Genomic DNA, 27096 nt, shown 5'->3' with positions numbered 1-27096 from the left:
GTTGGGTTGGTTTCATCCCTGAAAACGGTTTTCCCTGGGTACAGACTTTGTACATGAGCAGATGGGTTGTTGTTGTTGTTGTGTTGTTGGTTTTTTTAATAACTGGCAGCTACTTAAAGTTTTAAGCAACTGCCGACTGAACTCCAAGTGTTAAATAACTTGAAGAGGCTTTCTTAGCCACGGGAGTGCGAGCGAGGATGGGTTTTAAGTCATAGGATAAATTTAAACCTGTCCACCTGATATTTTCACTGTGACCATGGACACACACACACACAAAGTATTAAAAAGATAGCAAGTATTTTTTAAAGTATTTAAAGGTAAGGAATGAGGTGGCGGGGCTGGTGAGGACAGATGGAGCACACGGACGAATGTCGGGGTTTGGGAGATTACAGAGATAAGCTGACAGTGCCCCGGCCTCCCAGGGACACAGCACATGGATCTGGAGATTGAGCTGAAGAGAGAAGCCATTCTTAGCATGAATTCTCAGGGAAGGATGAGGTCCTCAGACAATTAATAAAAATGAAAAGAGCTGACTTGGGGGATGGCTGGTACCGGTCAAAATAGGCTAGTTTACGCTGCAGTAGACCAGCAGCCCCAAAAATCTCCAGGGCTTACCAGAAGGTAGTTTTATTCTTTGCTCACCCAGCATTCACCATGGGTTTCCAGGTCGTGGCTTGGCATTCCAGGCCTCTTCCTTCCTTCCTTCCTTCCTTCCTTCCTTCCTTCCTTCCTTCCTTCCTTCCTTCTTGCTTTCTTGCTTTCTTCTTTCTTTCAGATTTATTTATTTGAGAGAGAGCAGGGGAAGGGGCAGAGGAAGAAGGAGAAGGAGAGAATCCCAAGCAAACTCCATGCTGAGCGCAGAGCCCAACACGGGGCTCGATCTCACCACCCTGAGATCATGAACTGAGTGGATATTAAGAGTCTGATGCTTAACCTACTGAGCCACCCAGGTGCCCCCACGCTACTTTCATCTTGGCTGTATCTGTCTTAATATATTTCCATGTTTTCTACAGCAAGAGAAGAGAAATCTAGAAGATGTCAAACTGACTAATTAGTGGTTCACCTTGGATGTGCCATGGCACATCATTTCTGCTCACAGCCAGTGGCTCAGAACGTAGCCACATGGCCTTACCTAACTGCTGAGGGGCTGGGAGGTGTGATCCTCCCATAAGCTTGGAAGGAAAGGTGAACTGGACAATGGGTAAGTTCTAGTAACATCTCCGACAGCTGTTGAAGGGGTCCTTTCTGGTCTTCCCCAGGGGAGTTCCTGGAGGGATCTTTGTGATTAGAGCGGCCCTTTCTGGTAGGGGTTGGGGAAGGGGTGTGGACTGCGGGGGTGGAGCTGAAGCAAAGGGGAGATGCATGCGGAAGATAATCACAGCAGGTGTGATAAGCCAGGCGATCTAGATTCCAAGCATTTTCTGAGTTTATTATCTGAATCCCCAAACATGAATGGAGTCTTCCTCCTAGCTAAGATTTGGGGCAACTCAACAAGTATGGCTCATCCTTGCCTGGTTCTAGTTTTTATTTTGATTTAAATTAGAGATACCTCCTTAAGGAACAGTTGAGACAATGCACAGAGTCCCTTATCAAAGTAGCCATGATTCTGTAAGCATTTACATCGTCGTGTTCCCATAATGCACTCTTCCCCTGCTCTCTCTCAAATAAATAAATCTGAAAGAAAGAAGAAAGCAAGAAAGCAAGCAAGCAAGAAAGAAAGGAAGAAGAAAGGAAGAGGCCTGGAATGCCGCGCCACTACCTGGAAACCCATGGTGAATACTGGATGAGCAAAGAATAAAATTACCTTCTGGTAAGCCATGGAGATTTTTGGGGGCTGCTGGTCTACTGCAGCGTAATCAAGACTCTCTCCCAGTGGGTCTGTGGGGTCAAAACTATTCTTTCATAATGCACCTGGCCTCACCGCAAGAAGCTCTTAATTCTTTAAGTTAGAGACTGAACAAGAGGAATGAGAACTAACAACTACCTATCGTACTCCTGAAGGCTGGCCTCATTCTCTAAGACTCCAAACTCTACTCACCCCCGGGGGAATGGGGAAGGGGGGGTGGGGGGCAGTGTGGACATCAGACCTAACTCAGTTACTGTGGAAACTCAGGACAAGCCAGAGGCCTTGGGACCATGTTCGCTCAAACGGCTCCTATCTTCAGATTGTTGGATTAGCTACTCATTCCCATAATTAACCATCTACCAGGTGGCGTCCTGTGCAAATACTTGCTTGAACCAGTTTCAAGCCCGTATCGACATGCTCCTGGTGTCTGTCACTTCCCTTCTGCTGCCAGCATCACTGGCCCTTGCTGATTCGTGGGGTATCGGAGTAGTGTGAGTGCCTGGGATAGAATCACGGCAAGAAGATACTGCAGACCTGGAAGACTGGGAGGGAGGAAGTAGCCTTTCAGACACACCGAATCCAAAGAGCGTTCAGGAGGACAGGTCCAGTGGCAACACAGAGTGGGGGGGGGGGGAGTCAGGGAGGGGGCCACACACCTGGGAATCCTCAGCATCGGTATTTGCAGGCGTGGGAATCAAGAAGAGAATATGCAGAAGAGAGGTGTGAAAGTATTTCATCTAATATCGGGTCTTTTATAATTATCATCTTTAATGAAGAAAGAACTTGGGCAGCCCGGGTGGCTCAGTGGTTTAGCACTGCCTTCGGCCCAGGGCATGATCCTGGAGACCCGGGATTGAGTCCCACGTCGGGCTCCCTGCATGGAGCCTGCTTCTCCCTCTGCCTGTGTCTCTGCCTCTCTCTCTCTCTCTCTCTCTCATGAATAAATAAATAAAATCTTAAAAAAAAAAAAAAAAGAACTTAGGAGGTGAGAAAAAGGAAAAGGAGCCAGGAAACTTCGGAGGAGGAGGATGTAAGAGGCAGGAGGAGAAGGGCCCCACGGGGTTCACAGGAGTCCTTTATCCCTTTAGCAATAAACTCAACCTTCTCAAAGTGCAGTCTCAAGACTCTCTCGGTGAGTCTGTGAGGTCAAAACTATTGTTTCATAAGACCGCTAAGGCATTCTGGACCCTTCTCATGCTCCCTCAAGTATACAGTTGAATCTTCCAGGAGCTACACCATGTGTCATATCACAGCCGGAGGAGTGCGTCAGCTGGTAGGAGACTAACTACATCCTATTAAGCCAGGCACCTGCCAAAAAATTTAAACAATGCCATTTACTAAATTTTTTGTTTTGGAAAATATAGCTATTTCTCATAAAGCTGCTTATGGAGATGTCACGGGCTTATTACTTTTAAGATGAATTAATACTTAATAATTTCTCGACTTTAATTTCTAATATAATTAAATAAACACCACACACACACACACATACACGTTTTTTGGAGTCTGCAGTAATTTTAAGAGTGAGCAGCGTTCCTGAAACATTTGTTTACTGCCATCGAGTTCCCTAGTTCTTGGAATCCTCAAGCCTTCTAGGAACCCACTGGGGAGACCGTCATTCCCCCTCCCCGCCCTCCCCACCCCCTGCCCACCTGTTCTGCTGAGCCCACACCCCAGCCCGCCCTGCCTCACCAGTTTCCCACGGGTCCCAGACTTTCCACACAGTCATTGCATCCCCCTAACTGCCTGCTGCCTCTGCACCTCCCTGGAGGCCCTGCCCGCCCCCCTGCCCCCCCTCCCTGCACCCCCTGCCCTCTGCTGCCAGCATCCCCAGCGGGATGCTCACACCCCTCACTCTCCCTCAAACACTCCTCCCAAATATCTCCCACTCTCCTTTCGGGGGACCTCTGGTGCATGGAATCGTGTTGCTCCTACTCCGTGTTGCTCCTACTCCGTGTTGCTCCTACTCCCCAGTTTTCGACACATCCATGTCATTTGCACGTGCAAAGCCCTCCTTTTGCGTATTTTCCCTAGCTCACCTGTCCCCCATCTCACTTCCTCCCCCCCAGGTGGCCATGCTAGTCTATGTCCTTTCCCTCCAACCCATCTGCCATAGATTTAGATCTTGTGTGCCCTAGAAAAATATTGGGTGTTATTTTGTGTGTGAGTTTCCCAACTCCTTTAGGGGCGCTGCGTGTAATTTTCCGTGGGGCCGGTGTTCGGGCTTGTCCGTGGCGCCACCAGAAACCCGGTCGTTGCCTCTCGCCGCCGGGGGTCCCTGTGGGCCGCGCCCCCCCCCCCCCCGCGGTGGGCTCCCCGGGCCTCGGTCTTGGGGTAACAACCCACCTCCTACCTACACAAGGAGACTGGTGGTGACACCTCCTTAGCGGAGTCGCTGCGCCAGCCAGTCGGTGCTTCTGCATCTTGCCAGCCCGGGGACCCGGCCCTCTGCCCTCACCCACCTGCTTCCCACCCCGACTCGGAGCCCGCAGTGACCCGGGAGACGGGAGACGGGGCTCCCCAGGCCCCAGGGCAGCAGGGAAGGCCGCGGGGGGGGGGGGGGGCAGGTGCGTCCAGAAGCCGCGCTCCCCGGTGCTCCCCGGTGCTCCCCGGTGCTGACCCGGGGCCTCCGTTTCCCCCTCCTGGGAAGTAGGAGCAACCAGGTCGGTGGGTGGCCGCGGGCGGGACCACAGGGTGGGAGCGAGGGCCTGGGGGTCGGAAAGGGGGGCGGGGCCCGGACGCCCTGGGACGCCGACCTGGGTCCTGGGTCGAGCAGCGCGAGCAGTGGGGTCAGCGGGGAGGCCCCGGGACCCCTGGGACCCCGACCTGGGCCCCGGCCCCGAGCAGCGAGGGGCTGGGCGGGACCCGCTCCGGGGCGGGCGCTCCCGCGCATCGGGCCCTCGGGCCCCCGGGCCCTGGGGATCAGCCCCTCGCGCCCGCGCCGCGCGCCTCTCGGGCTTATCATTGGGTCGGTTCACCCCACTGACCACGAGATGGTGCTGTCTTTCCGGGAAATCTTTGGTTCGTCAAACAGGCAACCATCTCTTCCCTCTGGGCCTGAAAGAATACATTTGAATTTAACAATCCTCGCAGCATCTCGGCAGGCCAGAATCCGCGTCTCTTTTCCCTTGTGCTTAGAAACCGTATTGGGTTGGGGGGGGGGTGTGCCTGGGGGGCTCCGTTGATCAAGCATCCGCCTTGGGCGCAGGTCATCATCCCGAGGTCCTGGGATGGAGCCCTGGGATGGAGCCCTGGGATGGAGCCCGGCGTCCGGTTTCCTGCTCATTAGGGAGTCTGCTTCTCTCTCTTCCCCTGCCCCTTCCCCACTGCTTGTTCTCTTTCAAATAAATAAAATCTTAAAAAACATAAAACAAAAAAACAAAACCGTTTTGGGTTGGGATGTGTCATCTTCTGGTTGGCATTCGTCCAAGGCGTAATGCAAGGCAGAGCTGGCGTTCATTACTGCTTTGTGATCCTAATCATTCGTATCAACTTCTCTTCATTGAACCCTTTACCATTTGCAAAGCACTTTTCACCAATTACTCTCAGAATAACTCTATGAAATGGGTATTACTGGTCTCATGTATAGATGAGAAAACCGAGGCTCAGAGCACTACTGATTCAAGGTCACAAAGCCAAAGCTGCCAGAACCAGATCCTGAACCCTTCCCATTGCACTCGGATGAGCGGAACAGGTGCATCCTAGAGACCGGCAGCCAACCACTGGGGACCCAAAAAAGTACAGCCCTGAGGCCAGAAACTTCTGGGGATAACCTCCGGGAGACTTGCCGCGCAAGCAGGAAAGACAGACAGGTACCAGGAAAGACAGACAGGCACCCTCCGGAGACTCAGGCTATCACAGACCACAGGGCCTTAGACGTGTTGCTCAGGTGCGCAGCTGGGCAGAGTCCGCAGACGCTCCACGAGAGGACAGATTCTATTAGGTTTATGTTCCGGGAAAATGAACCTGCTTATGCCAGTGGGAAAAACAGATCTTCATTCTGCCTCGAGCCAAAGGTGTAAACTCCATCTCCAAAGACCAACTTTTTCTACCGGCAAGGGCTGTCTTACCGGTTAGGAGATGCGCAGACGATCGTGTACAAGACCACGGGATCCCTTGTTCAGACCTGCTGCCGGGGTCTGGCCAGGAGCCGGGAAGCCCAATGTCAGGGCGCCGGCCCCACCTCCAGGGGCGCTTCTACCCCAGATGAGGGGCTACAGGTGTAGGTTCAGGTACTTGGACTGTTTTCAGCACCGAAGCAGTTACTCGGAAAGTTGAATAAATTAGTATTGGGCCATTTTAGGGCCCCGGTGTCCGTCTTAGCAATTCAGGAAGTCGTTTTACCGTTTCCCGTGCCCGGGCTTCCCCGCGTGTAAAATGGGAAGAGCAGCACCGACCTCACAGGGTTGTTACCAGGATCGAGGAGTTTATAAAGCAGCAGAACCATGCCCAGCACGCAGCGAGCACCACGTGTTTCTTAAATAACATTAATACATGGATTTGGGCACATCAAAATTTAGAGATTTTAACAAGTGAAATCTTAATTTTTTTCAGGATTCCAAGTAATTCAGAATATTATTTGTATACTTGCAGGTAGAAGAAATATACTCCGGGAAAGACTGCGGTATTTCCTTATGATTAAAATTTGATATCCCACTGAAAATGCATAAATGTGATTAGAATGGTACTATCATCTTCTGCATTTTATAAACATCAGAAATAGGTTAAAAATTCTTTAGGTCCACTATGTCTTTCTAAATTTTATTATTACTGGTGTTGGCAAATAAGCCCACCTGGCAAGAATAATGCAGTGATCGGAATTTTTCCTTCTCCTTTTTTAAAGAAATATTTTCCTTTTTCTCCACTTGGTTTCTTCTGAGTTGGGATACTAGGGATCATTTCTGAGGGTGCCCTGGGGCATTTTCCCGACTCTAAAGATAGCCTCGTCTGAGTTTCTAGGTGAGTGGGAATATTCCACAGCAACACTCACCCTGTCTTCAAATTATCAATTTAAAGTTTTTTTTTTCTTTGTTAAAGAGAGAGTGAGCATTTGCTCTCAGAGAGTTCATGCAACCCCAGGAGATAGACTGGAATGTTGAGAATGTAATAGGGACAGGATTTGGAAGAAAAACACATGAATTGAAACATTGCTTTCCAATCTAAAAGTTGTTTTTCATGTCTCATTTTGGCATTAATTTTCTTTTAGCACCATATTGTTTCCTGGTAACAGCTTATTTCATTTTTTTTGTTGTTGTTATAGCTATTCTTTATGATTTTTCTTTTTCTTGCAGGCTGTTTTATAAAACAGACTTTGTGGAGAAGAGATGGGGATAAAGATGTGCCATTTCTAGCCACCACGGAACTCCCTCCTCCCACCCACTCCCAGCTCAGAGAGCCCTCTCACTACAGCCAGGCCCCAGAGGGTGTGGGGGGCACAGGGGAGGGACAGAAGCGGGGACATGATCCAGGTACTCAGGTAAAACCAGAACTACGGCGTTGCCCTACAGAGACAATACTTAAAAGTTGAAGTTCTTCGGTACCAATATTATGGGACAGTTACACTGAGAATCCAGTGGGCTTCTGTGCATCGAGCCAGGGCCCCAACTAACATCACATTGTTTCCAGGCAAAAATAAAATTCTAATTCCAAATACCTGACCTCAACTGAAGTTTTACAACAGAACTTGAGTGGGGACTATTTCACATCGACCCAACACACTCAGAGACAATTCCTCTTTCTATCATTCAGGCTGTCCATCTGTCTGTCCATCCATTCATACTATCTTTTCATTAAGATTTGGCATAATTGCCCAAGAAATGTGAAAAGCAAAAATCTGATAGAAATGAGTTATGCATTTTATATTTATAGAGTTCAAAGCAATGGTTCTGTTGTAAGTTCATCTTCACTGTTTTTTTAAATCAATATTTAAAATAATCTCTTTTTTATAGAGGTGGTGAGGTATAGTGAGTTTTGTAGTTGTGAATCTTAGGTCCAGCTGCTTTCTTTTCTAAGCCTTGGTTCCTTATCTATAAACAGGGACAATTCTAGAACTCTCCAGGATCAATTCTTTACCTGAGCTCATGTAAATGTCTAGCAATAAATCTCTTTTGAACTCTTCTTTGTTTCACTTCAATAAAGATACTTTTATACTCAGCCATTAAAGGGGATGAGGTCTTGTCATTTGCAGCAACATGGATGAACCTGGAGGGTACTATGCTAGTGAAATAAGTCAGACAGAGGGAAAAAAAATAAAACCATGTGATTTCACTTACATGTGGAATCTAAAAAAACAGACTAAAAAACCCCAAAAAGCAGAAACAAATCCATAAATATAGAGAACAAACTGATGGCTGCCAGGGGAGAGGGGATGGGTGGAATGGGTGAAGGGGAGTGGGAGATACAAGCTTCCAGTTATGGAAACGTACAAGTCACAGGAATAAGAGACACAGCACAGGGGATACAGTCAGTGATACTGCAACACTGCGTGTGGGGACAGATGGCAGCTACACCTGTGGTGAACACGGCATAACGTACAGACTGTTGAGTGACGCTGTACACTTGAAACTAAAGTAATATTGTGTCAACTGTATTTCAATTTTAGAAAAATTTAAGGCTTTTAAACCCACATTTAATTTTCAGATGCCATGATTTAAACTTTTCTCTATCCTCAGGTACCCTATCCATCTATCTGCTTGACTTGGGTTAGTGTCTAAAACAGACTAATGTGGGTAATTATTAATTTATAAACTAAACAGATTCAAAGAGCTTACCTGTGTTGACAACTGTAACCATTTTATTTGGGCTGTGCCTACCCATCCCCCCAAATATCTGATTTTTGCGATATTCGATAGATTTCACATTTTTCCTTTTCTCTTTTTCTTCTTGAAGAGGACTTCAGACTCACATAACAGCCTCAACTAAGATCCCTTCTGTGATAAAAGCCAAGTCAGGGTGTACTTGAACGAATCAAGGAATGACCTCAATGAAGGACGAGTCAGATTTTATTTAAGTAGGTTCATCAAGTGTTCTTCCCTATTTACTATTAAGTCCATCTCATCACAGAAGCAGAGGCAAGGATGTGGAGTGGCATTCTGGAGCCAGAGCAAATGCAGGAGCGGTGGGAAGGAGCCGCCTGTCTACTGGGGTTCTGCTGGCCTCAGGTGAAGCAGAGTTCACTCCGCTGCTCGGTGTCCAGGACTCTGTCCCCTCCTGACACTCTCTCACTGGCCCATCTTCCTGGTATCTGTCCTCCTACTGGCACTCAGAATTGCAGGATCTGCCTGTCGATTAGAATTCGACACCCTTGCTCCTTATTCTATGCTGTCATAAGGCCTACGAGATTTAGTAGGATTTATGGCCCCCCCAAATCACATGTATAAGCCCATGTCTTAAAATGTTGTTCTCTTTAGTATATACTAAGATCGGAAAGTTGCTTTGCTTTGTATTGAAATGTAAGATTTTTTTTCTCCCTCTCTTAAAAGATGTGTTTGTATCAACATGTAGCCAAAGCTCCAGAGATGTTCAGAAAGACACTGCATTTAACTGTGTGTGTGTGTGTGTGTGTGTGTTTCAGGTGGCTTATATGAAGCCAGAATGTCTGGTCCTACATTAATCTTCAGGAGTGATGACTTTAATTTTGTGGTGCAGAAATAAAATCAAATAAATAGGCAAAAAGTAAACCTATAAAAATGGTTTTAACTTACTAATCCACTCCATCTTTGACAGCAATTTTAGATAAAATGGTCCAGAGCACAAAGTGCATAATTAATTATGAGAAAAATGATTCCTTCAAGTCCCATAATAAAGAGTTCTCCCTGCCGTAATCATTTGTCCAGAGTTTTAATCAAGCAAAAGCGATGGTTACTTCTTGCTTCTGTCCCCCTCATTCCAGTACTGCTCAGTCTGCATTTCTGTGAGTCGGGAAAGCGTGCGCTGAAATGCGAAGATTTCCTCTTCTCCAGTAAACATAGAGAGTCCTTCTGCTGAGTCCTGGTTACCGAAACACAACACAAAACAAAAAAAACAACCCAGCACCAATTAAAACTACCACAAATCACCATTTATAGAACTAAGGACAGGTTTAAAATGACTTTTTAGGTTTCGCTTTTTAGGTTTAGATTATAAAATGTTCTATACATTTTTTTCATATATGGGCTCCTAAATTAGACTGCAGAATCAACTTAATTTAAACCAATATTCCATAGACGGAACAAATTACCAGGGAGAAAACAACAGGGACAACATGAGAAGAATGATGAAAGCTGAAACAATACCCCAAAATCCAAATATGAAAATGTTTGCAGGAAGAAAGCTGCTGCGTGATGAAAATTTTCTGCAAAACCTGAGGTAAAGACATGTCAGACCGAAAAAGAATTCTTTCTCCAAAAAAGGCCCAGCAGAAATAAGTTAACACGGAAACACAGTAGCTCTGGCAAGTGAGGAAGCCGGAGGCAGGCCCGCATTCCCAACAGGAGGCCCGGAGGTTTGGCCAACGAGCCTTGGGCAGGCAGGGCTGCCTTTTTGGTCTTGAGCTGCTGGACACTTGATCCTGCCAACCAGAGTTAGGTTTGGGGGGGGCAGCAAACAGCCTGGCACTGGTGATACCAACGTGGGCTTGTGGCCAGTAAGTGAGAAAGAGAAATTCTGTCTCTTTCCTTAGGGATCCGTACCACACCTCAGAGAAAACTTCTGGACTCCTTAGTCCGTGCATCACTGGTTGACCCACTGCAAGACCGCACGGCCCTGCGGCCACAAGCTCTCATTTCTTCTTACATCACTAGTCCCACATGCTGAGCTGGCTTGGCCCTATATCTGAACCCTGATCCTAGGGAGAAAACTGGAAGAGCCAGTGATTTAAGGAACTTTAGAAACTGGCCTGATAGAGCCCCTCAAGTACATTCAAATGGCAGAAGACATTACTTGGATATACGTATTGCTCCTGGAGAAACCACCATTTTGAAGGGTCCCAGCATATGGGTTTATAAGCAACTCTTTATTTCTACACACACAGTTAGGTAGTCATGTTTTGAACGGTCACCCTTTTTTAAAAAAGATTTTATTTATTTACTCATGAGAGAAAGAGAGAGAGAGAGACAGGCAGAGGGAGAAGCAGGCTCCATGCAGGGAGCCCGAAGTGGGGAGTCTCGGGATCACACCCCGGACTGAAGGTGGCGCTAAACCGCTGGGCCACCGGGGCTGCCCTGCATGTTCACCTTTTAATGACTTATAAACCTCATTTCCTCCAAACTCCTAAGGATGCAGAATTTCTCTTCCGGTCAGTAAGGAACTGTTTCCTCATTTCAAATGGCCTTTCGCTTTTGGGGTTGGAAGAATGGGGCTCTGCTCACTCTGGAGGTGTTTACGGATAGCTGTAAAATTTTATTTTATTTTTTTAAGATTTTATTTATTTATTCATAGACACACAGAGAGAGGCAGAGACACAGGCAGAGGGAGAAGCAGGCTCCACGCAGGGAGCCCGATGTGGGACTCGATCCCGGGGCCTCCAGGATCACACCCCAGGCTGCAGGCGGCGCCAAACCGCTGTGCCACCGGGGCTGCCCAGCTGTAAAATTTTAACTAATATTTCAACTCCTGAGAAATATGCCCTGTAATGTTTCTACTTAAGAAGGAAAAGTAAAATAATTTCTGTTTGGCCTGTGGCAAATCACCAGACCCCAAGCTCCAGAACTGGGCCAGTGTGGGCTGGTTCTCTGTAGCGTGTCCCCAGAGCCCCCACCATGGGTGCTCCTTAAATGTTCATGGAATGGAGGTTAGCGGATGAATAATGGATTTCTTTTTAAGCCAAGGGCTATGCCAAGCATTCCATGGTCCTGGAAGAGCCAACCCACATACTTGGATACTGTATTTTACACTCCGCAGATCCAGTAGACGTGAAGAACCAGCATGGTGTCGCAGAATGGGCCCAGACACAGGTGCCCAGGTGTCCAGCTCTGGCCCCCCGTTAGTCAGCGGTGTGACCACGGGCCCACTGGTCCACCTCTCTGGTTTTCCTTATATGTAAAAAATGATCACGAAGATTGCTTGCACTCTAAGACTATATTCTCTACATTTCGTGATGCTGAGCAAAAGTCTGCTATATTGACTTTAGAAGAAAACAGCAAATCAATGGTTAAGCATACACCGTGTTTTTCCTCAAAAGGCAGCCACGTTTAAAATCAAAAACAATTAGGCTGTTTTATAATAAAAAGAGATTATGTTAATATTGCCTACCTGGCTCAGCCCCAAATCATCCATCAGTATTCTGCTATGCTCCAACTCACTGTCATGATGTTGATGTAAAAACAAGCTCGCTATAGGAGTCGATGCAGAGCAAATGACGCGCACCTGAAAGACAGGAAAATGAGTAAAGAGCATTACTCCGCACATTTTGCAAGTTGAAGGCCAGAACAAATCTCTCACAAAATAAACATTCTGTTTGTCATCACAGGGAGCTTAGATTTTTGCGCTTTTAAGATGTTCATATTTTTTTGAATACTTTGTGTCCCTTTAAAGTGATATTTTTAAACTGCAGGCCCCTTTTCAGAATATTTCCACACAGCTTGTAACATCTTATAAAGGAGGGAGCTGGAGGGGAGAGCTAAGGTTTTATCGGGTGCCGTTAGGCCTGGATACCAGCTCTGGTCCCCCACTTCGAAGCCCAGTGGTCTTCCCATCACACCCGGGGGTTGATAGGTACACCTGTCTCTGTGCACCCCGATGATGGTCCCCAGATGCACTACACAGGTGACTGGTAAGCTCAGGGCATCGCTACACTAAGTAGACCCTGAATTTCTAGAACCTACCTTTATATCAGCATCCTACCGATACAGTCTTCAGAAAGACAGAGCTTGACCTTAATATTGCTTGATTACGCAAATGTCTGAGTGAGTGCACATATGTGATCATACATTGGAAACAGCTTTTATGTCATCATGAATTTTATGCCCACCAGTTTAAATACAAAACATACTCTTCTTGATGTTTTAATAAGTCCTGAATTTGTTTTCAGGATTCATGGCTACCCGTTAAAAATCGTTAAACAACTATGCCAATGCTTTAAAATAATGTATCGACATTTGGGACTAGTTTTTCCATACCCGGATCACTTTCTACCTCCTCTTGTATGTTCTTTTTAATCACAAATGACACTTTTTTTCATTATTGAGATAAGAATACCCTGATCTCACAAATTTCCACGAATACATTCTAGAATAATGTCTGTTTTAATGCTCCCAATTTCTGAAATAAGATAATTTCAACTGTTCTTTAAAAAAAAAAGAACATAAATGCAAAATATTAGGAAAGAGGTTCTGGTATTCCATCGTATGGCCACAAAACTCTTCCTTCCCATTAACTAAGAAGTGGGACAGTGGGGGTGAAATAGGACCAGGGAGGGGGAGATGGGGGCCATCAGTCTCTTTAAGGTATTCCATGTAATCGAGTCAGAGTTTATCAAACCTCCTACTCTAAGAACCACCTACTGATGCCCCTCTACCATTTTTCTTGAAGCATGAGCCATTTTTAGAGGTAAAAATGGAGGGCCACCTCCAGGCTTCATTCAGGACCCCACACGGTTATTTCAGAGCAGCGTCTGGGAAGTGACAGGACTCGATCCCTGAGCTCTGGTGTTCCCCAACTTCCTGCCTCTCCGCCGCCCTGGGAGTGTGTGGCACATTTAGATGTCACTCACTATGGCAGGCTCCTCTCAGCACTGCTCCTGAGCCAAACTAGCTGCCCTTTGTGCTCAGGCCTGCCACAGGGCCTTTGCTGCAAATGGCCCCCCAGCATTGGAATTTAGGCATCACTTCTCAGCGCTTCTAAGAAGCAGTTGGGGGGCTTTGTGAATATGCAGGTTTTCATACCCACCCCCTTAGGATTAGGGTTCATTTACTGGGCTGGGGGTAGGGTGGGCTCTGGAACATGGATCTTAAGTAGCCCAGAGGATTCTGATGTAGACGGTCCTCAGCAGGACTTCCCCAGATCCACCCCCACCCCCCACAAAGATCGGTCTACTCTCCCCCAGACACGCACAGCGCCATTCTCCTCTCTCAATCCTTCCAAGAGATCAGCCCTCCGGGGTGACTTACATTTAGTTCTGTGGATATTTGATTAATGCTTCTCTGACGCTAGACTATACATTCTATGCAGGCAGGCACCAGATCTGGCTTTGCCTGTCGTTGAATTTCTAGCATTTAACACTGCACTTGGCATGAGAAAGGCTGCTGAATGCATGAATGAATGAAATGTTAAAATCTCACCTCTTCTCAGTGGATTCTGGTACCTTCCCCCTCCCCGCAAAATCCCTTCAATTTTAGAATCACTGCTCTCTCTATTTCTGTTACAATAGGGGGGAAAATTATATCTAACAGTAAAATAATATTTAACTCTATTTTGAGGTTGTACTTATATTTTTACTATATATACTATAGTAAAAATTTATTTAGATTTTAAAAGATTTATTTATTTGTTTGTTTATTTATTTTAAGAGGGAGAGAGAGAGAGAGAGCACGTGTGGGCACACCTGGATGGAGCGGGGGAGAGAGAGAATCTCAAGCAGACCCTCTGTTGACGGTGGAGCCTGACATGGGGCCTGATCCCAGGACCTGAGATCATGACTTTAGCTAAAACCAAGAGTCTGATGCTCAACTGAGCCACCCAGGAGCCCTACAGATACATACTATTAATGCGGCTCACCTTCATGGAAAGCTGGCTCTATGCCACACGACGTTCTGAGGGCCTTACGTGCTCATTTAGTCCAATAACAGCCACATGGAATAACTACCATTATTACCCCCTCTTTTTTCTACAGAAGGTAACTACAGCTCGAAGATATTAAGCTGGTCCTCAAGGCGGACAGCCTGACCCCAAGGCACATTCTTTATTCAGTGGCTGTACGGCCTCTGAGGAATGGACACAGGCTCTGCAACTCATGCGAAAACACATGGCTAAAAGAAACAAGATGATGCAATGCTAGTCACGAGGGTTTCTGGGTCACAGGGAGAGAGAGCTCCAATACTGAGGATGGTCTCTAGTCACTCATTTGTTCGACCATTATTTTCTTCAGTCCAGTCATTTATTCATGCAACACGTGAATTTCCTGAGCACTCAGTCTAGATAAGCACCTGTTGTACATCATCATGGGGTGAGCACATGCTATGTCGAGGTGAATGATGGCATCATTAACCTCACAGTGTCTTCTGACGGAAGCCTTACACCACTACTACTTTTCCTGCTACTACCGATACTATTTATACAGCACTTGGCCTGTGCCAGACGTCTCTTTTTTAAGTGCTTTCCATGGATTAGCATAGTTTGCCCTCGATAATTCTCTGAAATAAATATTATTTTCCTCAATTTGTAGATGAGGACACTGAGGCACAGAGAATAAACCAGGACTCCAGGCAACCTAGCTCCACGGTTCAAAGTGTTTAGTCTTGAGAAAATGTACTACAGACTTACCTTGAAATCATAGAAGTTGTCAATGAGAGTTATGAATCTCCGAGCTTGTGTCCTCTTTGCTAGCGTAAATTGTGGAATGTTTCGTAAAAATACTGTATCAAAATTCTTTGACAGTTCCAGATAGTCACTGGCTCCAAGTGGCTGTAAGTAGAATGAAAATAAAGACTAGAATACTAAAGCCAATTCTGGTTGCCCTGAATTTGAAAATCCCTCTTTTTCTCGTCACAGTCTGATCTAGGTGGTAGGTTGGGGGCGGGGGGTGGGGGGGCACCTTGACCAAATGGAGCAGTGTTGTCACTGTAGGCTAAGGACGGTGTCTGCTGTAATTGTAAGTTATGTAGAAAAGGGGCAAGAGACTGTTGGGGATTTACCCCAAAGACACAGATGCAATGAAATGCCGGGACACCTGCACCCCGATGTTTCTAGCAGCAATGTCCACAATAGCCCAACTGTGGAAGGAGCCTCGGTGTCCATCGAAAGATGAATGGATAAAGAAGCTGTGGTCTATGTGTACAATGGAATATTCCTCAGCCATTAGAAACGACAAATACCCACCATTTGCTTCGACGTGGATGGACCTGGAGGGTATTAAGCTGAGTGAAGTAAGTCAATCGGAGAAGGACAAACATTATATGTTCTCATTCATTTGGGGAATATAAATAATAGTGAAAGGGAATAGAAGGGAAGGGAGAAGAAATGGGTAGGAAATATCAGAGAGGGAGACAGAACATAAGGACTCCTAACGCTGGGAAACGAACTAGGGGTGGTGGAAGGGGAGGAGGGCGGGGGGTGGGGGTGAATGGGTGGCGGGCACTGAGGGGGGCACTTGACGGGATGAGCACTGGGTGTTATTCTGTATGTTGGCAAATTGAACACCAATAAAAAATAAATTTATTATAAAAAAAAGAAAAAAAAGAAAAGGGGCAAGAGAGCAGACAAGAGTGTGGTGGGGAGTGAAAGAATATCTCAAGCCACGTCACCTGGTGCCTTGTAGGTCCCTGTCCTAAACCCAGTCTTCCATTTTATTTATATGACATAAATGAAAACATGTCCCAAGAAATCCTATGGAGCGACAAACTGTCGCTACTGTTGGGTGGAGCGATCTTTAACAGCGTGCCAACTCCTCTGTCATCATTTTGAAACAAAGACTATGTTTCAGTATGAAACAATCAGAAAATATTTTTCACTTAATTGGAAGTACAGCTGTTCAGGTGCAATGCAGTGAACGCTGCTAACTTCTGCAGGAAATACTGCTGTAGGAGGGGTTCGTGAGCAGAAGCAGAGACCTGGAGCGTAACGGGGTGCAGCATGCTCCCTCTTGACGTGAGGAGGGTACAGCGCTCAAGGTTCACAAGATTATCCACACAGGCCCCACCTACGATGCAAAGGCACTTGTTCCTGCAACGTGAGCTTAAACTCATGAAAATTATGAAAACCGCCTGTAAACACAGTCTCTGGGGTTAGGAACAGTCCCAGGAAGCGTTAAGCTCTCTTCATCTGAAGTTGCGTGTGGATGAGTGTTTCTGGCCCCGCTGGAGTGTGGACGAGACCAGGGCCTGGGTGGGCCAGGAGCTACCCTGACGTGCCTCTGGAAGCTCCTGGGCACCAGGACCCATCCCTGGGACACAGGCAGCTGAGCCACCTCAATTTCTAGCAGAACCCATCAACACTGTCCAGAAAGGTCGACACGTGGGGAGCCACTTGCATCGCAACAACTTCCTCCAGAAATGCAGCTATGGCTATGCTCCTGGGGGACCTGGGGACCTGGGAGGAGGGGAGACGGCCACCCCCACGGCCATCCCCACGGCAGGGCCCATCTATTTCCGCCTACGCCCTCCCAACCACCACCTCACAGCAGCCACACACCAGGCACACTTCTCCCGGAGCTGTGGGGAGGGGAGGTAAGGCAGAGAGTGACGCTCTGGGCAAGTGGCTCCCCCGAGGGAGCGGGAGCGCAGCCCTGCGGAGGATGCAGCAGCCGCAGAGCCGGGGCCAAGGGGGGGCACCGAGAGCACAAAGAATGACGGGCTCCTCGGGAAGTCCGCTCCAAGATGTCCCTTCCCCCATGTCCTCTCACCAACCAGGTAACAAATGGGGAGGGGGACCCTTGCCTTTCCCATTTCCCTTCCCTGGCGGGGCAGCCTCTCCGCCCAGGCCCAGGGCCCGGCCTTAGCTGGGCCACACGGGCCTGGGCACGGGGCAGGCGGACCAGCCTGTTCAACGCTGGCGCTCAGGAGGGAGCCCGCTGCCAGGCCTCCTACACCCCGAGGCGCTCGGGGGCCTGTGGCCATTCACGGGGCACCTTCGGGAAGTCCCATCACCTCCTCTTCCTTTGGGTTTCCCATCTATACAACGGGAGTCTGGTTCCTAGCTCACAGGACTGCGAAGCAATACGCGAAACGACTTGTGCAAAGCACCCAGCACAGTGCCGGGGCACCCACGGGCCCTCGGGTCACTCTGGCCGCTTTTCACATCAATTATTTCGAGCTCCAATGATTAGGCTCAGCTCGGACGAGCTGGGGACGCGAAGTGTCACTCTCAGTCGCACGGGTTAGTGGGTTAGTTTTGCTCCACCCCGGGCTATATCCGGAACCCTCGATGGGATGGGTCGTGGCGCATCTGCGAGTCCTCAGGGTCACAGCAGGGACCGCGGGGACCACAGGAGGCAGGACAGGCCTCTGGGATTGAGAATGCGAAGCTCCTCCCACGAGACACACTGGGGCTCTGAGGGGGACACACGCTGCTTTTTTGAGATCAGTTAGAATGTAGTGTCTCATCTTTGCAAATCGGAAAGTATATGTGAAAAAAAATGTACGAGCTCATCTTAGGTATGTAGTTATGTATAATTAAACTCGTTCTTTATGCACGGCTGTGATTTCTATCAGTATAACTACATGCCCAGGGAAAATCATCATCAGGAGAGCCCTGAAGTGCCTAGGGCAACTGAAAATCAGGATTCTGCTCACTCAGCTATTTTTACAAATTATATACCTTTGTCAGTAGGTTCTGCATTTGCCGTTATATTAGCAAGTATCCCCTTCCCTCGCATCCCTAAAACAATTATGTGCTCATTCACGTAAAGAAAATTAAGCTTCATATAGTTGTCTGTCTCCTTTAAAAACAATGGTGATGGGGGGCAATGAGGGGTTGCTGTTTTTTAATAGATACTGAGTTTCCGTCGGGGACGAGGAGAGTTCTGGAAATGGGCAGTGGTGATGGCTGCACAACGATGTGAACGTACTTAATGCCACTGAACTGTGCGCTTAAAAATGGCTAAAAGGGCAAATTTTACACTATGTATTATTTTACCACCACCACCACCACACACACACACACACACACACACACACAAAAGATCATTAATACTAGGAAGTGATATTCATGGGCAGCCGGGGTGGCCCAGCGGTTTAGTGCCGCCTTCTGCCCAGGGCATGATGCTGGAGTCCTGGGATCGAGTCCCACGTCGGGCTCCCTGCATGGAGCCTGCTTCTCCCTCTTGCCTGTGTCTCTGCCTCTCTCTCGCTCTCTCTCTCTGTGTCTCTCATGAATAAATAAAATCTTTAAAAAAATTTTTTTTAAAAAGGAAGTGTTATTCTTTGCTAAAGAAATCTCAGTGCAGGCCACAAAAGAGGTAACCACATTACTGTTTTCTTTAAAAATGTAAGAATGGAGGTGCCTGGGTGGCACAGTCAGTTAAGCATTCGACTCTGGGTGTCAGCTCAGTAGTGATCTCAAGGTGGTGAGATCGAGGCCCTCCTTGGGCTCCATGCTCAGGAAGGAGTCGGCTTAAGACTCTTCCTTTCCCTCTTTCCCCCCAGAATAAATAAATCTTTAAAAAAAATAGAATGAAATGCATTAATTGAAGAAGGATGTCTTTTCTCCAAGGAAACCAGCTCCAATAAGATTAATATTAAATACCAAGTTTTTAGTAGGTATCTAACGAGTGTTTTCTTATACTGACTTTGATGTTGAAGTATCCAGGAAGTGACAAACTTTCAGGATTGGTTTGGGTGAGAGATTGGGGGTTTTCTTATTACTCAAAAACGCGATTTTTAAAAATTACATAAATAAGTTAAACCACTGTGGGCAGAGACATGTTAGACACTTTGGAATCATCGGTCTGTCACTTCAAGTCATGTGACCTTGAGCAATCTCTCTGAACCTCCATTTCCACATCTGTGAATGGGGGATCACGGCAGGACAGGTCTCAGGTTTGTCCTGAGGCTTCGCTATATTGACCGCATGTAAAATCTTATGAGAGTCGCTGTCACATTAAGTGCTCAAGAAATGTTATTTACAGAGTTTGTGTGAAAAGCAGATGAAATGATATATGCATCGTACCCCTCTGGCATACAACGGTCAGATACTTAATGCACAGTAGCTATTCTTTTATTAACCTTCCAATAACCACTTTCTGGGCTCACGAGCCGAGGCCACCTAAACAAGCAAATAGTTTAACCGACTCCAGTCTGCTTCTGCCTTTGTACTCAAGGTAGAAGCCACTTCCTTTGGTCCTTCCTGCTGTCTCTGGGCCACTGAAATATCTGCCAGCCAGACACCTTGGCCCTCCATGAAGTCATATTTATAGATGACAAAATTAGTGTCTCGGGCCTGTCCCTCTCACTTTTTTGGTTACTTAGCACCCGGAGTGGTAGAAGGCCCTGGGCCCACAGAATGAACGGCCCCTACCCCAGCACATCGAAAGTGCTTGATATTTAATGAATGAATTAGTGAATGAATAATGAATAAAACACAATATAGCCTGAGAAGCCGGCTTGCTCCTTCTTTTATACCCATTGTCTCCAAAACAACTAAACTACCTACAAGATAAAAAAAATCCCACTTTTTCTTAGTTGGCGGAAGCCTCTGTTGTATGTCCTAGCATGTATGTAGAACAGGTCTAGGAATATATAGACCAAAATGTTAACAGCAGTCCTCTTTGGGTGGTAGTATAAAAGATGATTTTTTTTTTGTTATACTTTTTGATTGTCTTCCCCACCCCTGCCCCCTGCTCTGTGAACTTGTATTACTTTTAAACAGCAAAAACAATAATGCTTCTTTTTTTGGGGGGGGGGGGTCATTTTTATAATGGGCATCTTATCACTTATCTCATATGTGAGATCATAACATGAGTTTTGTCACGGACAGTTTCTTCCCCCAAGGTGTTCTTAATCTGTAGAATTTTCTCAGGGACATTTAAGAAGAAAAATAAAACACAAGGCTGAACATATATTTTCTCCTTTGCAGAAAGGAGAAATGCTTTGTCTCCTGACAAAAGCATAAAGGATTTCATCTTTGGGGTAAGACTTGACTTTAATTAGTTACTTTCAACTAACGCTTCTTCACCCTAGGGTAGCTAGAGAGACTGGGGGTGAGGTAAATGGTAGCATCTCCCGATAGTTCAAAGTTAGCTCTTGCAGACAAGCACCAGAGGTCCCCAGAGCGAAGGCCTAGTGATGTCAAAACCCACGTCACAGCCCAGGTTGAAATACTCCCATTTAGATCATGTCTTAACTTGAGCAAATTTCCTCCACGCAAGCTTGATGATTAGTGTGCTGTCAGTATCCCTCTTCGCCACGAATAAATGCCAGACAGTAGTACCCAGTCCATCTGTGCGTGCACACTGCCCTCTGCTCCATGCTGGGTCTCTCTTCTTCTGGTCCTCGAAGGGAACCTATAGTAAACTTCATATTCTCTCTCACTTTTATCTTTTATTTTTGTATTTTCCTTTTTTCACTTCTTCATGATTCATTGTGGACAGTTTCCTCTGACCTATGTTCTAGTCCACTGTATTTCTCCTTGGCTGTAATTGATCTACTCTTAAACCCATCCAGTGAGTTATTTTGGTTATTGTGCTTTGCAGGTCTAGAATTTTTTAATGTTTTATTTATTTATTCATAAGAGACATACAGAGAGAGAGAGAGAGGCAGAGACACAGGCAGAGGGAGAAGCAGGCTCCATGCAGGGAGCCCGACGTGGGACTCGATCCCGGGACTCCAGGATCACGCCCTGGGCTGAAGCCGGCGCTAAAACACTGGGCCACCTGGGCTGCCCACAGGTCTAGAATTTTTTATCGATTCTTTCCCAAAGCCGGTATGTGTCTTTTTATAGTCTCTGGATCCCTACACTTATATTTCCAAGCCTTGCTTAAAAAACAAACAAACAAAAAACCTCTTTGAATATGTAAGCTTGTTTAAAATACGAACTTATAATTCCAAATATCTGGAGTTCCTGATTTTATCATTTATTCTTTTTGTTTGTTCACCACCATGGTGTCTCGTGTCCTCATATGTTTGGTTATCTTTGTGTATTAGATTTTATCTCTGAAAAGAAATACTTATAGAATAAAAAATCCAAGTTCAAGGCTTGAAGTACTCTAAGTTATTCAGCTCACTGAATCTGAGCAAAGTCCATGGGAGGGCTGGTTGACTTCTGGTTCATGCTTACTCCTAGCATGCAGTCCTTTGAGGTTCTGTCCAAGCTGGGGATAGTCTACTGGGTCCCCATCCTGGGCTAGCCCTCAACTAGACCATGTTCCCCAGACTCTCTTGCATTTAGGTGTGGCCATGTGATCAGGTTCAGGTCAGTGGAATGTGAAAAAAAGTGATCATGGCTTCTCGATTTGGCCCACAGAATCCTCACATCTTCACATCTTCAGGGTGAACAGAAGGGTTCGGAGGACTTGGAGGGTGGAAGCACAAGGGGGACAGAGCCTGCTTCTGTGAAGGAGCGCATAGGCAGTGACCTGGTCAGCCTACACCAGATGGTGATGTGAGCAAGAAACACACGTTTATTTGGTAAGCCTCTGAGATTTGGGGTTGTTTCGGCAGTTCGCCTAATTCTTATTTCATCCATCTTCCTTCATTGTCCTAATGACAAGGCTGGCACAAATTACTAACAGAGTCCCTCATGAATGCAAGGGAAAAATTTTCTAACATTTCCTACGTGAATAAGGATTCTTGTTCACACAAGATGGTAGCTATCAAAAATTTCAAGTTTTCTTCAGATTATCATTAAAAATTAAATTTTTAATCAGGAACTAAGTCATTTCAAATCAAAGCTGATTTTTTAAGTTATGTTCATGGAGCCAACTTTTCTCATTACAAATTTGAAAAGATTTTATTTAAGTTTTGTTCAAATTTAGTATTTGATATATTTAAAATATCTTTGTAAATTTTTCTGATTATATTATAGAAATTTAGAAAATGTTTTCATCAAAACATGTAGATGCTGACAAATTGTCTTATCTAGCCTTGTGTGCCACCCAAATGATATGTTGCCACAGGACTACTGATGCCCTTTCCTTAGTATTCAGTATGTATGTATGTATGTATGTATTAGTATTCAGTATTTAAATGTGCTTGGGGCATCCAAGTGCATTAAGTTAAAATTTTTCTTAAACAAAATGGTAATTTTAAACCCATTTAAAATATTTTTGGAGAAATGAAGAATGCCTATGTGAGGTTGCCTGATTGCAGTAATGGCTCCAATTATTCTTGCCTCCTCAGCCACACTCTTTGGATTGTGACTTTCCATATGTCCCATTAAGACTCCCATGGAGTCTCCCTAACTCTTCAAACTGGGCTGGACTTCACTCTACTGTAGGAGACGGGGAGTTCCAGAAAGGTCAGTATTCTCTTGTCCACCTTAGTGTCCGTAGCACCCAACAGACCAGGGAACAAGATCTTGTGCAATACAAGACTAGTGAACCAGCGAACGCATTATCGCCAAGTCTTCTTCAGAATCAGTGATAACTCCTGAATGCTCAATAAATCCAAGTTTTGTAACTAAATCTTACAAGAACTTGGCAAAACACAAAGATATGTTTCTCCACTCTCAGGACCTATCATACCACTAAATTGCATGCACAAGATAGCTACAGCAGTTGCCAAGTATTTATACTTTTGTTTGCATTAGTTGATCTTCTTCCGTAAGTAAACCATAGCATAAGACACCTTCTAAAACCGTAATTAGTATTGTAAATTCATGCATTGTGTCCTATGAATAATTAACGCATATGATTATTTTCGAGTACTGAATGCCACTTCAGTTGGTAGCATCCTTGAGTACGTTATTCTAGCTCAGAATTCAAGTAGCATTATCTAATGCAGATTCTTCTTATGACAGATAATGATGACATTCTCCATCTCTCTACCTGAGCAATTAAAAAGTTTAATAGTCTTTGATGTGGCTGGTTATCTGAATAATTTTCTAAACAGAAACAATTAAAATCCACTTATGGGATGGTTTGTGCATTCTCGACTATTGTTTCAAACTCTTTGTTTCTGTGGAAACCTGATGAAAACTTAAAGAACTTTAAATCTATAATGAGTTTGCAAAGAGCATTTGTTTTCCTTAATTACCGGGAGTATACAGCTGGATTATATGTAGTTCTCTAACAAACTTTGAGGAATAAAGAGCTTGTCTGCTGGCTTCTTTCTCCTGTATGAGAACCGGCACAGCTGTCCGCTTTGGTTTGACCCTGGTGCTGAGAGTGGGGATTTTCTCAAAGCCACACCAGTGTGAAATGCACGAGCCTTACCACCGGGCTGCCTTCTGCCCTGCGAGGAGCGGTTGATCCACTTCAGCACACACGAATGAGCTGTCAGCTTGAGTTTCTTTTTTCTCTGCCTGGCTAATGCTTGTTCTGCCACCATTATTTTAGCTCAAGTAGGATGATTATTATTTCAAGCGCTGTCTAGATTATATTGTCCTAAGGGTTACTCTTTATCTCTATAGACGCCTCTTTATAAATTCCTTGTAGTGCTACCCTGATAGCTCCTTGTTAAACAAGTATGTGTGGCATCTTGCTTTGTGTATACAGAAATGACAATACCTCATATCTTAAAGAAAAGTACTTTTTAATAGGAAAAAAAACCAACTTAACGGAATTAGGATAAATGCGTCCTTTGCAAAACAAACTAAAAATACCCCATGAATTTCTTAAAACAACTATGTGCACCAAATTAAAGATAATAATTAGAAAAACAAAGCGCTGAAATGTGTGTATTTGTAGAGTACATAATTTCTCAAGATGGCAATATGGCCCCTTGCTATGAGAAATCTCAGTAATATGAAGTACATAACATCCAACTGGGAAATATCTCACCATTCCAGAAAATACTACCATCTCTTATACATTCTGCTTCAGAAGGTGTTCTCTGGTGTGCTGAAGAAAAGTTTTACTGCCTGACTTACAGAGTCTCAAGGGCAGGAGGCTAGTTCTATCCAAAACTACCAGATCTTTATTAAACTCTGTCGCTCAATGGCCAAATAATAATGGTTAATACAGTACTCTTTTGATGGGGGTGTGTGTGTCATATTTTTAAGAGTTTGTAGAAACAATGACTCAACAAAAAAATTAAAGTGACAAACCAGAGGCGATTGTACTCTTTTCTCACCCTGACTTGACTAGCTTTGTGTATGTGAGAAGTCTCTGAATTGTGGAGATATCAAATTCTGGAGATTCTAGAACTGACAACTTTCATAAAACACAGAGCACATAAAATCGGACTAGGTGCCTGCTATATGGAAAGCACTGTGCTGGGTTTATTCCTAAGGAGTACTTCCAGTTCATTTGGGAAAGAGAAACCAGAGCAACTGGCACAAAGACATTTAATGTAGAGCCTATAGCACAGGAAACCAAAATGAAAAATGTGGAGATTAGTTAAAAACACAAGATTAGAAGAATATGAAGAAGGAGGAGGTCATTAGCATCATCATGACTACTAACAAGCACCCCTGAATGTAAGCACCAACACAGCTCCAGGGAAATAGCATAAACACTACAAAAAAAAATCTCCATGAGATGGTAAGAATTACCATCCATGAGATGGATTACACTAACCACCTGGGATTACGTAAACCAGACTATCATTTGTTAACTGATGAGCTGGTAGCTGACTAGGATGGACTGTTCAATTGTTTAATAGACCCCTAAAATGTCAGGGGACTCAAGAGTTGCTCCTCTTGGAAGTGGGATAAACTGGGCTCAACTGTGCCAAAGGAATTGACAACAATGAATGAATTAGTGTAGCACAGATCCCTCCACTCAGAAAGGCCCTAAATACTTCCAGAATTAGAAAGTCCTGCCTAAGTATTGTATTCAGCTTAAGTTTTCAAGTTAACTATGGTGTGAGGGATAGTGAGAAAGCAGCCTAGAGTCCAATGGTTTCTAAGGCTGAGGGAAATGAACCTTCACAGCCTCCCTCACAGACCTTGGCTAACTTCATCCTAGAATCTGGCTTTACCATGAGATTATTCAACCTGGTGAGACTCTCTTACTAGCCTTCATGGTATCTAAAACCTCTGAGTTAAGGTAACAAGGGGTTTGAGTTTTAGATTTTTTTGAAAAAGTTTATTTATTTTTAGTAATCTCTACACCCAACATGGGACTCAAACTCACAACCCCAAGATCAAGAGTCACATCCTCCACCAACTGAGCCAGCCAGGTGACCTTAAGCTTTAGATTTTATAAGAAGCCATGGGCATACTTTGGATTACAAGGTTTTAGTTCACGTGGCTTCTAAAATTTGTTTAGCTTGGAGCCAACCCTAAGCAAACCAGGTTCTAGAAAAACAGGAACTAAACAAGTTAGTTGAAACAATGCATTATATCAAGCATTTAGCGTAACAAAAGAACCCATTTTCTTCATATCTAGGAACACAGATTGCACAACACTTTCAAAAACATACCATATAGTAACGTGAGTGTGTGTATAACTATTTTCATTGGTTAGTTTTTAAAGAGTTTTTGTTTAGAAGGTACTTAATGTGATCCTCTACTGATAATTGACCATACATAACTAACTCATTAAAACCATAAATAACGAAAGAAAACTTATTTCAGTTGCACAAACAACTAGTTCTTTGAAATGACTCATCCAGATATTAGCAATCCAGCAGACACTGAAAAAAATATTGGTGAGGGCAGAAAAATTGCCCAATTATTACTAGAATTATTTTACAAACTCATTTCTTAAAACAATGCTATAACAACCTGCTTCTAATTTCCCCCTGGCAAAAAAGATTTTACTTAGCTAGTTTAAAACAAATGGAAATTTAAACATCATTATTAATGCGTCAGACATTACAATACCTGATTGTACAGACTACAGAAGGTAATAAATTATGTGGCCAAAGCTGAAATATGTTCCTATCCTGTCTGTTTTCTATTTTTGAATATAATGACTTTAATAAGAATGTATACAGCAATGATGAAGTAATTAATAACATGATTCTACCAAATTCATTGAAACCAGTAGCTGAGGACTAGCACTGGATCATTAACATAATCAAGCCATCCTGAGCATCTCCTCAGTAGAGGGCAGTATTTGCTACATCTCAGTTGGAGGAAACTTCTAAATTCGCCTGGCTGTGAAGATCTAACCAGAAGAAATTTGAAAGATTACTCCCAAATTAGGTTCTATACCTACATGTGCATCTGAAAAGAAAGGTCCATCAATGCAAACTCTTCCTTTGGAAATCAATGTGAAGAGGCATAAAAAGTGATACTTAACACACTACAAAGTAAGAAGAGGCTTTAGAATAACAATTATCTTAAATTTGAGGATGATGACTTCTGGACATGTTAAAATCTTACAAATGCAGAGATTTTGTTATTTTTGTTTTGCTTCTCCTTGTGAGAGTTCCTTGGGTCTCCCCAATCCTCTTAGGTGTGGATATTTAAAAAGCCTAATCAGAGTTAGAAGAGAAGTGGATATCAAAGAAATATTCTTCCTCCCACTCTTTTGCTTTCCAAATCATGGAAATACTTGGTGAAAAATGCTAAAT

At 44.8% G+C, this 27096-nt stretch overlaps 1 protein-coding gene across 1 annotated transcript in view; it reads right to left on the bottom strand.

The window, feature by feature from the left end:
* Positions 1-8829: 8829 nt before the first annotated feature.
* AFG1L (AFG1 like ATPase) overlaps positions 8830-27096 on the bottom strand; it is a 199917-nt gene continuing 181650 nt past the window's right edge. The window contains exons 11-13 of the mRNA XM_072738328.1: positions 15305-15445; positions 12077-12190; positions 8830-9835 (exon numbers count right to left, since the gene is read on the bottom strand). Of these exons, the coding sequence (XP_072594429.1) occupies positions 9707-9835; positions 12077-12190; positions 15305-15445 (384 nt within the window). The 3' untranslated portion in view covers positions 8830-9706. The remainder of the gene's footprint in view (positions 9836-12076; positions 12191-15304; positions 15446-27096) is intronic.

The sequence above is a fragment of the Vulpes vulpes genome, chromosome 1 (assembly GCF_048418805.1).
Source record: "Vulpes vulpes isolate BD-2025 chromosome 1, VulVul3, whole genome shotgun sequence".
Lineage (NCBI taxonomy): Eukaryota > Metazoa > Chordata > Mammalia > Carnivora > Canidae > Vulpes > Vulpes vulpes.
The sequence above is the reverse complement of the archived record's forward strand: the minus strand, read 5'-3'. Positions and strand labels throughout refer to the sequence as shown.